Source organism: Diabrotica undecimpunctata, chromosome 3, assembly GCF_040954645.1.
Source record: "Diabrotica undecimpunctata isolate CICGRU chromosome 3, icDiaUnde3, whole genome shotgun sequence".
Taxonomy (NCBI): domain Eukaryota; kingdom Metazoa; phylum Arthropoda; class Insecta; order Coleoptera; family Chrysomelidae; genus Diabrotica; species Diabrotica undecimpunctata.
In genome coordinates this window covers 81529970-81544885 of record NC_092805.1, presented here as the reverse complement: position 1 = coordinate 81544885, position 14916 = coordinate 81529970, and the positions used below count along the sequence as shown (strand labels likewise).

General features: G+C 36.6%; 1 protein-coding gene across 1 annotated transcript in view; it reads right to left on the bottom strand.

The window, feature by feature from the left end:
• LOC140436959 (uncharacterized) overlaps window positions 1–14916 on the bottom strand; it is an 83221-nt gene continuing 68305 nt past the window's right edge. Inside the window, exon 13 of the mRNA XM_072526144.1 lies at window positions 1–305. Coding sequence (XP_072382245.1) covers window positions 110–305 — 196 coding nt within the window. The 3' untranslated portion in view covers window positions 1–109. The remainder of the gene's footprint in view (window positions 306–14916) is intronic.

The following is a 14916-nucleotide window of genomic DNA, read 5'->3' as shown; positions in this document are numbered from 1 at the left end:
TTTTTTTGAATGAACAAATTATAACAGTATTTTATTAAATCGTTATAAACATTATATAAGTATTAATTCGACTAAAAAGTTAAACAACTTAATAAATATTTACAAAAACCTATAAACTTCTTTCGAACAATTGGGTAGCGAGTTGGAACAATTCAGGATTGTGCCTCTTGGGAGCTTCGACGTGTTTGTCAGTGATGGGTAAGTTGCATAGATGTCTCCGTATCGTCAAATCTCTTCTGGCTGCCAGAGCTCTTCTATGGGATCCAACACTGGTGAAAAGGTTCTTTCGAATTGCCAATTTTTCCCTATAAAAAATATGAAACCAAAATGTAAGTATTTGTATAAAATCATACATGTAAGGAAAAACAAAACATCCATTTTGTTGAAAACTAATCATTAAGTTCCAAGATTTTTGATTTGCGTGCCAAATTTCTCGCTGTATTTTTCAATGCTGAAATTAGTATTTTCTCGAAGTTACAGCTGCTTTTGTCAAACGCGGTTAGCATGTTCCTTAGCCCTTTACTCACCCGACATAGTCACTGCGGACTTTTTATTGTTTTCCAAACTCAAGTGATGTTTGAAAGGTTAAACCACCACCTCTGGCGGAAATTTTAAACTACCTTATTTACAGGCAAACATTATCAATTATCTACAGGGTGCCGAAATGTATAAATTGGGAAGGATATCGGGGCGATTTGGAAGCAAAGATAGGAGATACAATTAGTAATATCAAAAAATGTTTAGATATTGAAGAGGCAAATGATCGAATCAAGGAAGCAATTCTTATATCATACCAGGAGAACTGCCCAATCAAATCAAGACGAATAACAGACAAACGCCAGACAGAAAACTGGAAAAACTGAGAAAAGAAGTAAGGAGGCTATAGAATAAAGCCAAAAAATTGGGAAACTGGGAAACGTAGAGGAAAACTCTTACTGAGTACAATAAAGAGATCTAGACAGTCTACTGAAGAAGCAAGAAGCGTTACTACCCGACTTGAGAATGGCAAAAGAAGAGCGAAAAGGGAATCTTGGATGAGGTTCTACCAGAGATTTCAGATATACCTGCTAGAGTATTTCAGATATACCCGCCAGCACTAGAACACACCTCCAACAAGATGGATCGACCAAATTTTCGGCATATACAAAAGACCTATGCATAAGTTAAAAGAAATGACCAAAGGCAGAGATATTTGGAAACGGACAATGCACTACGACATCACGATGACCACTACACTCCCTCCGGGAGGGGTATATATATATATATATATATATATATATATATATATATATATATATATATATATATATATATATATATATATATATATATATATATATATATATGGAATATATTCAATGGTTGAATAGCAGAGGTTTTATCGGTCAATAATTGGCAAATAAAAGTCGTCAACTACTTTATTGATTTATTCGAATACGTTTCGCTTTTATTTTTAAAAGCATCATCAGTTCACTACAAATAAAAAAGATTTTAGAATATAAGTAAACAAACCAACAGGGTTCATACTTACAAAAACAATTTGTAGGGTTTTTTTATAGATGTTATAAAAACTCTACGATAACTTAACATTAAAGATTAAAAACTAAACGAGAGAAACGAAACAAAAAAATACAAGTAAAACTGTAAGAACATTAGTTCATTTAATTTTAACCGATGGCTTCATTTGAATGTTGGTTTAAGCTCTTTCGAGGGTCAAACCACACTAATCTTTTCGATTGTTTTGGATCAGCACGTCATAATTTTCACATGTGGCTTGTTGTCGTCCATGTGTTTCTTTGGATCGCATGGTGCAGATTACGATTCTTAAGGGAATTAGTAAGCGGAACAGGGACGGACCTTTTTTTTATAAAAAAGGATTCATTTTTTCCTTTTACTTTAAAAAACAAACAAACAAAAAAAAATTTTGGAAAGAAAAATGGGATTGAAGTTACTGCTGTCTTGTAAGGGGTTTTTTTTATTTATTTTGTATGATGAGGGAGTGATATATCTGACTCAAGTTGTCGATGTCGGTTCTCTTATTTAGGGAGGATGGATGTTTAAGAATTTGACACATTTCAAGGATGGATCGCTTATGATGATTTTGTTGTTTGCACAGTATTTTGGTATTCGTGAAGTCGATACTGTGTTTGGTTGAAATGGCATGCTGTGCAAGGGCACAAGATGGTTTAGAAATCCTAATGTCGCTTTTGTGGGACGTTAGTCGACCTTGAAGGGAGCGGCTGGTCTGGCCAATGTAGCAGGAGTTGCACTCTGCACAGGGTACTTGATAGAAGACATTAGTTTGTTCTAGAGGGGCCAATGGAGTTTTTGTCTTAGAAAATAACTTACCTAAGGTTCTGGTATTTTTTAAGGCTATTTTGACAGGTAAGTTTTTGAAAAGTTTGTTAAGCTTGGTAGTGATTTGTGGGAAGTACGGGAGCGAAGCATATTTAGTGGTTTGTTCAGGAGTGAGGGGGGACTTATTAATCTGTATTTTGTTAGATATGGACGCTAATGTTAGCCCATTGGGTGTTTCGGTAATGGACTGCCCATAGCTTTTGGAATATAGAAATTTATTGATGAAGGATACCGGATAGGAGTTATCTATGAGAATGGACTTCAGTAGATTGAGAGATTCTTCTTTGTAAAGCGGGTGTGTCAACATGTGTACTCTAAGGCTGAGGGCGTGTACCAGGTTAAGTTTGTATCTGATTGGGTGTGTCGAATGGTAATTTAAGAAACGGTTGCTAGCCATTTCTTTTCTGTACCAGGTAGTGACTAATTTGTTATCAGGTGTGCGAATGATTCGCATATCTAAAAACGGGATACTGTTATCAACCTCAAATTCACATGTAAATTGTAGGTGAGGATCAAAGCAGTTAAAAACTGATAAGATGTCAACCGCCTTATCAGACGGGGTTGCTAAAATCAGATCGTCGACATACCGTTTTACAAAGGGAACCTGGAAATCTAACTTCTTGATACTCTCATTAATAAGATCATCTAGTACAAAGTTGACTAGAATCGGAGAAATCGTGGATCCCATAGGAGTTCCAAAAATTTGCCGATAATATTTGTCGTTGAAAATTAAATAATTGGTGTCTGTTTGGAAAAGTATCAAGACTGATTTAAATATTTTATTTTTAATATTCAGAATATGACCTTATTTAGTTTTAAATCTTTTATTCAATCATAGTATATTAGCTAAGTATAATATGGCTTTAGTTCATCCTTTAAATTCTCGAACTCAAATTGGCTGATTAATTATTGTCAAGTTCTGAGAATCCACTTGTCTGAAAACAACATGTTTTTGGGAAACATTTATCAACCCAAACACTTCAGAGTCCTTAAGGAAACGTACCCATTCTTTGTGTAGAAAATATAAAATGCCACTTTAAACTTAATTTACGGCTATTCACGGAGGTCCTAAGAACAGAAGAACCACCCCAATGGATTCGCGTACATACATATTTTGTTTCGTATGATCGGCCACTTGACAACAACCTCTCATCGTGGACAGAACCAAGCAAACCAGCATCGGGTGTGCATCCCATTTTTTACCCTTAGACCTTAGACTCCGAGCGAGGCCCAACCACAGACAAAAGGTAAGTGAATTTCATATAGAATTGACAATAAGATATTAAATCTGCCAATTGTTATTTGAATTGCATTTTATTTTACATATCTATTTACGAACATTTGCTATTTTTCGCTAATTTACTTACAAACAAATTATTTCATTTTTTCGTTATTATTATTTATCGATTATCATTTAACCAGCGACCTCATTAAGTTTTATACAAAACATTTGGTTACTTCGGCCGGATGATAAATAATTATAACTTCAATTCATTTTGTTTCACTTAATTAACTGTTTTTTTTTTCCTTCGGTCCTTCGGCATTATTTTTAGACTTAATTTACATAATTAAATTTGGTCATATTTACGTAACAATTTTTAAATTTATTTCGACTTTTATAATTTATAATATCAATAGGTACTTTTATATTAAACATTTTGACTTATATTACATATATTAATTATTCATATATATCACTTTTATGATTTATTAACGTTGTATTACATTTTTACATTTTTTTTGTGTCGATTTTTACTTTTATCACTCTTTCCAACTTATTCTCTACGTCTTGCATAATAATTTAAACACAGTTCTTTTGATTTCTTTTGTCGCTATACCTTTCGTTAGTTAGCTTTTTATCGATACTTCACTTGTTTGTTCAGAATTTTGTCTGAAACCAAGAAGAGCATTTCTCTTCTTTCAATCTAAGGCATTTCTTTAGTGTTCGATTTGCTTAATTTTGTTTGCATTGTCCTCTTTTTCGTTTCTTTTATCTTACAATGTCCAACAAAATAAACAAAGCCAACTTGGCGCGTCAAACAGCGTATTCTAGATTGAGGGAAGCCCATGAGGCAGGCATTCAAGCCTCAAGGGATGATACTGTCAAATCGTTATTCTTAGCCAGGGCAGAGGAAATCGATGCTATTTACCAAGAATTCCATACAGCTCACAATCTAATCATCGGATCAATAACCGATGAGGAATTTTCGGAGCAAGATAAGTTTAGGGTGGCCGCCGATCAGGCATACTACGGAGTAAAATCCATCAAGAGTGATTTTTTAATTAGGGATTCGTCTTCTTCTTCGAATATCTCCTCACATTCCAATGCACAATCTTCAAGGCCTTCAGTTAGACTTCCAAAGCTTAATATACCCACATTTTCAGGCAATTTTCGAGATTGGCCTAGTTTCTTTGACCTATTTAACAGTTTAATTCATCACAATCACGATTTGTCCGATGTGGAAAAATTCCGGTTTCTTATTACGTCTATTAGTCAAGAACCTTTGGCTCTTATTAAAGGCATTCCCCTGACCGATGCAAATTATCAGATTGCTTATGAGATTCTAGGGAAAAGGTATCAGAATAAACGAATTCTTGCTACCCAATATTATAACGATATTTTCAACGCTTCGGTTATTAAAAATTCCACTTCTTCTAATTTAAGAAATCTCTTAAATACTTTCACGGAAAATGTTGCTGCTTTACGTGTTCTTGATTTCCCGGTTGAGCAATGGGATTTTCTATTATTCAATATGTTGTCGAACAAATTGGACAATAAAACTCGTACAGATTTTGAATTAGAAAACAGTCGAAGCTGTGACATTCCCACTTACAGGCAATTGATTTCATTTCTAGAAAGACAATGTATAGCTTTGGAACCTGTTCAGTTTAATTCATTAACCCTTTCTACCCAGTCTCACTCGCGATCATTTGCTCATCATTCTAATAAAAAACCGTTTACATCTAGTTTCGTCAGTGCCACCAATCGAACGAAGGTAACTTATCAAGGGGGTAAATGTGTCTTGTGTTCTGATGTTCACCCTTTATATAGATGTTCATCCTTTCTCGCTAAAACTACGCAAGAACGTATCTCGTTAGTTAAACGCCATAATTTATGCTTCAACTGTTTGGGTACATCTCATCCCGTCGTGAACTGTAGTTCTTCGGGAACATGTAGGGTTTGCCAATCACGACATCACACTGTTCTTCATTTCTACCCAAGTTCCAACGAATCCTGTTTATTCAGTCAACCGCCTCCTCAAATTCCAACTTCTAATGAGAACCAGCACCCTACATTAGAGACGCCTCAAACCTCTACGTCTAGTTTTGCGCCGACGTCTCTAATAAACGCTAACCTTTCCACACAATCACGTTTAACATTCTCGTCTGTATTATTATCAACATGTTTGATACACATTAAAGATGTCTACGGTAATTTTCAGAAAGTTCGTATCCTACTGGATACAGGCTCGATGGCTAATTTTATTTCAGATAGTTGTTTTCGGCGCTTAGGTCTTTCCCGTAATAATTTATCAATCCCAGTGGAAGGTCTAAACGGAATGTCGACGTGTACCACTCAGGGCACCACGTTCTGTCATATTAAACCGTGTGATCGTGACGGCCCGATCTTCTCGTTGGACGCAATCATTGTGAAAAAGGTGTGTTCAAATCAACCTAAGGTAATTATCAATCCTCACGATCTTATTCATATCATCATTCAATCTTCGCTTATCCACTGCTGGACATAGATCTCCCTCATAATTTTCCATCTATTTCGATCTTGTGCCTCTTGCATCCAATTCCTATGACAACGTTTTAGATCGTCAGTCCAACGTGTTGGTGGACGACCTCTGCTTCGGTAGGCATCATCTCTTGGTCTCCATTCCAGTATCCGCTTTGTCCATCTATTATCTGTCATTCGAGCCACGTGACCTGCCCAGTTCCATTTCAGTGTTGCTACTCTCTCTACTGCATCAGCCACTCCTGTTCTTTGTCGTAGCTGGCGATTTGGGATCTTGTCTCGTAGTGAAACGCCCAACATAGCACGCTCCATCGCCCTTTGACACACACGGATCTTTTGAACTGTTCTCCTTGTCATGGTCAACGTTTCGGCACCGTAAGTTAACACTGGCAAAACACACTGATTAAACGTTTTTCTTTTAAGGCATATTGGTATATCAGACGATTTGAAAATATGGTTCAGCTTGCCGAAGGCTGCCCAAGTCAGTCTTATACGACGGAGAAGCTCAACGGTTTGGTTATCTTTTCCTATGCGAATCTCATGACCTAGGTATTTATAGGCCATTACCTGGTCTATGGATCTTGTTCCTACGCATATATCTTCGCTGACTACAAGATTTGTCATCATCTGGGTTTTTGATATATTTATTTTCAATCCCCCTTCTAGCGAGGAAAGGTAGAGCTGATTTAAAAGTTCTTTGGCCTCATCTATCCTATCAGCTATTAGTACAATATCATCTGCAAACCTTAGATGGCTAAGCTTTTCTCCGTTTATGTTTATGCCCTTGTCGGTCAGTTTTGCCCTTTTACATATATATTCCAAAAGCGTAGTGAACAGTTTCGGCGATATGGTGTCCCCCTGGCGTACTCCACGTTGTATCGGGAATTTCTGGGTTTGACGATCACCCACTCTAACACTGGCTGTTGCGTTTTGGTATATATGTTTAATTATATTTATATACCGATAGTCAATTCGGCATTCTGTCAAGGCTTCCAACATTTTTTGTTGATTTACGGTGTCGAATGCCTTTTCATAGTCGACAAATATTAAAGCTAGTGGTTTATTATATTCAGTGCATTTTTCTATAAGATTTTTTATTACCAGTAGGTGATCGTTTGTTCCATAGCCTTTTCTAAAACCCGCCTGTTCTATGGGCTGATAAAATTCCAATTTATTTTCTAGTCGTTTCGTAATTATTTTTGTAAATAGTTTATAAATATGTGAAAGTAGACTTATGGGCCTGTAATTCCTGAGGTCGGTAGCATCCCCTTTTTTATGAAGTATGATAATTTCTGCGTTATACCACTGGGTTGGTGTTATTGCTTCCTGCAAACATCTAGTGAATAGTTTGGCAAGGACCTGCCATAATCTTTTTCCAGCCACCTTCAAGGCATCTGCCACTATTTCATCGCCTCCGGGGGACTTATTGTTTTTCATTTCTTGCACTGACCTTCGAACTTCATTGGGTGTTACGTCCGGTAAAATTTCAGATCCCTGATTGATTATCTTTGGTAATGATCCACTCCGGTTACATTGCTGTTCTTTGTATAGTTGTCTATAAAAACTCTCTATCGTATTCATAATTTGAATTCTATCCTCAATGATTTGCCCCTGTTCATTTCTTAATTTGTGGACGTTTTTTCTTCCAATGGACATGCTCTGTCTGAGTACTTTCAAGCTTTTGTTTTCTTCTATTACTCTAGTTATTTCCATCGTATTGTATCGTCTCAGATCTTTTCTAACTTCCTTTTTAATTGTCTTATTCAAAATTCTTAGTTCATTTTGGTTATGATCCTGATTTTCCCTAAGTTTTCTTCTTTCCTCTAGAAGATGTTTTGTGTTGTGGCTTAATTTTTTGTTATTATTTTCAGGACGAGGACAGTATTTCTTTTCAGCTTCTTTCAATATTTGAGTAATATTATTGTTCATTTCATTGATGCTGATATTCTCTAAGTCGTGTGTATCCAAACTAGTCTTAATATTTTCTTCGTAAAGTGTTATATCTTCTGGGAACAGCCACCTTCCACTTTTCTTTTTGAGGATCATTTTTGTTCTTTCAACTTCAGTGTTAAAAGTGGTTTTTGCTCTAACTAGTCTATGGTCGCTCCCTGTTGAAAATTTATTCAATACTGTTACATCCTGAACAATATCTTTCCGATTTGATATTATGAAATCAATCTCATTTTTTGTTCTTTGGTTCGGACTCTTCCATGTCCACTTACGTTGGGGTTTCTTTCCGAAGAATGAGTTCATCACAAAGAGATTTTCCTGATGTAAGAAGTCAAGAAGCCTGTTACCTCTCTCATTTCTCTCACCAAATCCAAAGTTTCCCATAGCAGATTCTGCATCATCTTGTTTGAATCCCAATTTGGCGTTAAAATCTCCAATTATCAATGTGTAATGTGTTTTTGAAGTTTGTATAGCTGCTCTGATATCTTCATAAAATTGGTCAACTTCCTCATCCGGGTGACTCGTAGTTGGTGCGTAAGCCTGTATAATTTTAAGTTTGTATCTTGGGTTTAATTTAAAAATAAGATAAATGACTCTGGTACACTTATTCATATACGTGATCTGAAATTAGCAGATCACACATTCTATCAACCCGGTCCGATAGACATGCTGATAGGTGCTGAATTAGTTCCTCTCTTTTTAAAGTCTGGTCGAATTCTTGGCGAACCAAACCAACCTGTCGCTTTAGAAACCATTTTCGGTTATGTGCTACAAGGGCGAGTCTCTACGGATCTTTCAAATTGTAATTTTACCGCTTTACATACGTCTATGGATACAAACATAGATAGTCTTTTACAAAGGTTTTGGGAAGTCGAAAATATATCTAAACCTGTCATTTTGTCCCATGACGATCAAGTTTGTGAAAATATTTATAAGGCATTTACTTTCCGAGAGTCAACAGGCAGATTTTCTGTTCCTCTACCGTTTCGACAACCCAATCCTGTCTTTTGCGATACTTATTCTCAAGCATATCGTCGTTTTTGCATGTTAGAGAATCGTTTTAAGAAAATTCCGGATCTCAAAGAAAAATATGTTGAGTTTATGAATGAATATATTACTTCCCAACATATGGTCCCGGTTCCTGAATCCGATTTTAAATCGCCTACCTCGTATTATTTTGCTCATCACGCAGTTTTCAAAAAACAACTTGTTAATTCGTCTCTTGTTTCCAAAATTCGTGTTGTCTTTGACGCCAGTCTACGTGACGTTCGAGGTGTGTCTCTCAATGATACTTTATATACAGGTCCTAAGCTTCAAAAGGACATCTCTTCGCTTTTACTTAATTTTCGATATTTTCGTTACTGCTTCACGTGCGATATAAAGCAAATGTATCGACAAATTAACGTAAACAGAGAATTTTGGAATTATCAAAGAATTCTCTGGAGGTCGGATTCTTCTAAACCTCTCCAAGAATACTTTTTACGTACTGTTACGTACGGTGTTTCTTCTTCACCTTATCTCGCATTAAAAACCTTACAAGAGTTAGCTGACTCGGCAGAGTCTCGTTTCCCTAATGCTTCACAAGCTTTAACGCGACATTTTTATATTGACGACGGTCTATTAGGAAGTGATTCTCTGTCACCTACCCGCTCTCTACAGTTAGAGCTCATTCAACTTTTAAAGCTCGGGGGTTTTGAGCTAGGCAAATGGGCCAGCAACCATCCCAGTCTACTCCAAGATTTTGGATCCGATATTCTGACATCTTGTTCGTCTGATAAAGAGGAACCTTCCGTTATTAAGGTGCTAGGCCTGAAATGGGACCCATCGACTGACGTCTTTTCTTATTCTTACTATCCCCTTGACAAAACTTGTACAAAGCGGGCTATTCTTTCGGAAAATAGTCGTATTTTTGATTCTCTTGGTTTCATCTCCCCGTGTCTTTTAAGGGCCAAACGTCTGCTACAACAGTTGTGGCAATCCAATGTATCTTGGGATGATGAACCACCTGAACAAATACAACAGGTATGGCATCAGTTTAAAACCGAGTTACATGACCTTGCAAACATTCAAATCCCTAGACACTTCGGCTTTAATAAATCTTCTAAAGTTGAGATTCATGGATTCTGCGATGCTTCAGAGTTAGGATACGCCAGCGTTGTATATTTCCGATTTAGTACTTCTGATAAATTTGAAACTGTACTTGTGTGTGCTAAATGTCGAGTTTCTCCTCTGAAGACACAATCTATTGCAAGATTGGAACTGTTGGCAGCTGTATTGCTGGCGGATCTAGTCGCCTTCATTAAAGAGTCGTTTAAGCATATCTTTTCTTTTTCCGATATTCATGTTTGGTCGGATTCCACGATTGCTCTTACTTGGGTTAATTCTTCTCCGCATAAATGGAAAACCTTTATTGCCAATCGAGTAAGACACATACAAGAACTTATACCATGTTCTTCTTGGCATTATGTGCCATCTAACCAAAACCCTGCTGATTGTGCTAGTCGTGATTTGACACCGGCACAACTACTACAATTTTCACTCTGGTGGCGTGGTCCTGATTTTCTTTCGAAGTCAAGGGAGTGTTGGCCCTCTCAAGTTAATTTTCACTCCTACCACTCCACGGAAATGTTAGAAGAAAAATTGCCCACTGTATTATCATTGATACCGGTCATTTCGGATAATATCATCTCTACTTTACTTTCAAAATTTTCATCCCTGATAAAAATTCAGAAAGTCATGGTTTACGTCTTAAAATTCGTGGCTACACTTCAAAGAAAAAACAATGCTGCATCTTTCGATTCCCTGAACAGTCATTTAGAGATAGAATCTGCGTTACGATACATTGTTAAGCACGTACAAGCTGACGTTTTTTCGGATATTTTCCTCAAAATTCAACAAAATTCGCTGTTACCCAAACCTTTTCGTAAACTCGCACCCTTTATTGATGAATATGGTCTTTTGAGAGTAGGAGGTCGATTACAAAAGTCTCGGTTGTCTTTTGATGTAAAACATCCATTGCTATTACCCAAAACTCATCGTCTCACCGATTTAATCATCGAATGGACTCATCAAACGCATCTGCACCCTGGTTTAAAGGCTATGCATTATTTATTGCTTCAACGTTTTTGGATTCTGTCTCCGAAAAGTGCCATTCATCGCTGTTTGTCGAAGTGCATTCGTTGTTTTAGATGCCGACCTAAATCTTACAACCCCTTTATGGCAAACTTGCCAACTGTCCGAGTTACTCCGTTACGTGCTTTCCTGTCTGTTTGTGTGGATTTTGCAGGACCATTCTCGTTATTAATGTCCAAACATAGAGGTGCAAAAACATATAAAGGATATGTTTGTGTATTCGTGTGTACGAGTACAAAGGCCATTCATCTGGAAGTAACTTCAAATCTTAGTTCTGAGTCCTTTTTGGCTGCCTTTCGTAGATTTGTATCTCGACGCGGTAAGTGCCTAACCATTAGGAGTGATCAAGGTACCAATTTTAAGGGAGCCAGCAACGAAATCATTAAACTAGCTCAATCTGCTGCTGAGACTCTTTCTATTACCTGGGATTTTAATCCACCCGGTGCCCCTCATTTTAATGGGTTAGCTGAAGCTGGGGTAAAATCATTCAAGAACCATATGTATCGTGTTTTGGGTACACAAATTTTGACTTATGAAGAGTTCTATACTCTTATGACTCAAATCGAGGCAGTTCTTAACTCCCGTCCTTTGTGTGCAGCAAGCTCTGACCGTAATGACTTGCAGGCACTGACTCCTGGTCATTTTTTAGTTTTTGAACCCTTAGTGGATTCAATTCCCGATCCAGATCTAAGCGCTTTAAAGATTAACCGTCTGAATCGTTGGCAGTTAATCCAAAGGATAAGAGGGGACTTTTGGAAAAGATGGTCTAAAGAGTATATTCATTCTCTTCAAGAGCGATCTAAATGGCATAGTCCAACCCCATCTCTCATTAAAGGTTCTCTAGTCCTCATAAAAAATGAACAACAGCCTCCTCTTCGCTGGCAATTGGCCAGAATCATTGAGTTGCATTACGGCACCGACGGTATTGTACGCGTTGTTAGTCTGAGGACAGCTTCAGATGGCATCCTACAACGTCCGGTGGTCAAGATCTGTCCACTACCTATTTGTTAACAACTATATTTTTCTTCATTTCTATTGTTATTATATTAATAGTTAAGTGTTTGTTTTTTATCCTTATCATTGTAGTTGTTTTTAAAAACATTCGTTTTGGGGCGGAGAATGTTTGGAAAAGTATCAAGACTGATTTAAATATTTTATTTTTAATATTCAGAATATGACCTTATTTAGTTTTAAATCTTTTATTCAATCATAGTATATTAGCTAAGTATAATATGGCTTTAGTTCATCCTTTAAATTCTCGAACTCAAATTGGCTGATTAATTATTGTCAAGTTCTGAGAATCCACTTGTCTGAAAACAACATGTTTTTGGGAAACATTTATCAACCCAAACACTTCAGAGTCCTTAAGGAAACGTACCCATTCTTTGTGTAGAAAATATAAAATGCCACTTTAAACTTAATTTACGGCTATTCACGGAGGTCCTAAGAACAGAAGAACCACCCCAATGGATTCGCGTACATACATATTTTGTTTCGTATGATCGGCCACTTGACAACAACCTCTCATCGTGGACAGAACCAAGCAAACCAGCATCGGGTGTGCATCCCATTTTTTACCCTTAGACCTTAGACTCCGAGCGAGGCCCAACCACAGACAAAAGGTAAGTGAATTTCATATAGAATTGACAATAAGATATTAAATCTGCCAATTGTTATTTGAATTGCATTTTATTTTACATATCTATTTACGAACATTTGCTATTTTTCGCTAATTTACTTACAAACAAATTATTTCATTTTTTCGTTATTATTATTTATCGATTATCATTTAACCAGCGACCTCATTAAGTTTTATACAAAACAGTGTCAAAAATCAATTTTAATAATTCGGAAAAAGTTTCCCAAGATATCGGACTGTGGGGTTGGATTTGATTCCAATAATTACGGAGAGAGGTTAATACACTGGAAAGTGGAAGATTTGTGAACAAGGATACTACGTCAAAACTTACTAAGACAAAGCCTCTGGGTAGTTGATAATTATTAATAAATTCACTGAACTGGAAAGAATCTGTTATGTTGAAGTCATTGTCATAATTGTATGCTTGTGACAGAATTTTCGTGAGGAATTGGGCTATATTTGTGTTCGGAGCATTTATTGACGATAATATGGGTCGCATACTTAGTTTTTGGAACTCCTATGGGATTTCTCCGATTCTAGTCAACTTTGTACTAGATGATCTTATTAATGAGAGTATCAAGAAGTTAGATTTCCAGGTTCCCTTTGTAAAACGGTATGTCGACGATCTGATTTTAGCAACCCCGTCTGATAAGGCGGTTGACACCTTATCAGTTTTTAACTGCTTTGATCCTCACCTACAATTTACATGTGAATTTGAGGTTGATAAATGTAGTGTCGCAACTAATAGAGTAGACAACTACTGGCTGTAATAGTGTTACATACAAGGCCAAAATAAGATATGGACTATCTGTCAATAAAAAATGTAAAGAACTAACCTAATTCTTAAGATGTAAAATAGCAGCAAGGAATAAAGAGATTTAAGTAACAAGTACTGGGTTTCAATACATTACAATTGGCGACGAGGAAAAATAAATACATATAGCAATGGCGGAAGGCTTAGTGCCAACAGTGTTAAGAACTACCATTGGATCCATGGCAGAATTCAGATTGGGAGACGATTGGACCACATGGGAAGAACGCCTTGAGCAGTATTTTTGTGCAAACTACGTAGAAGAAGACAAGAAGGCGTCAGTTCTACTTACACTGATTGGGGAACAAGCTTATAAAACTTTACGGGACATATGTGATCCAGTCAAACCAAAAGACAAAACATATGTTGAGCTATGTACAATTCTACAGAAACAATTTACTAAAAGAATATCAGTGTTCAAAAAGAGAATTAGCTTTTACGAATTAAAGCAAGCAGAGAAAGAAACTATACGGCAGTGGTATGCTCGTCTAAAAAGCAAAGCGAGTGAATGTAAGTTTGGTAATATATTGAGTTCTGTACTTAAAGATAAGTTCATCGCAGGACTAAAGAAGGTGCCTATATTGGATCGTTTATGTGAAGAAGAACATACCCTAAGTTTTGAGGCTTTGGTGGAGATAGCTTTAAAAAAAGAGGCAACTTTTGAACAAGTAAATTGTACCACAGAGATCCATGCAGTAGGTTCAGTGAGAAGGTCTCAAACAGCAGGGGCCAACCAGAACCAAACAATTAGAGAAAACAACACGATGCAGAATTCAAAATGCCAGCACTGTGGAAAAGGGAATCATGTGTTTTCAGCTTGTCGTTATAAGACATATCGTTGCAGATTATGTAGCAAAATAGGGCATTTGGCTCAAGTATGTCCTGGGAAAAGAAGCAATTACGTGTCAGTGGAGGCAATTGAGGAGGAACAATTCCAGCGAAAAGAAGAAGAGACAATTGATTATGTTGAAATGTACTATGTAAGTAATGAATATGTTAAACCTTCTAAAATAGAATTATTTATAAATGGTCAGCCCCTATTAATGGAGATAGACTCCGGAGCTGGTATATCAGTGATACCAGACAATATTTTTAAACAGAAATTTGATAAAACCTGGTTAAAACCTACCAATACTAGATTAAAATGCTATAATGGTTCAGTGATTACTCCGGAAGGAGAATTTCTTGCAGAAGTCAAATATCAGGATATTATGCATAAGTGTAAGTTAGTCATTGTTAAAAACGGGAGTACTCCATTAGTAGGAAGAGACTTAATAAAACTTT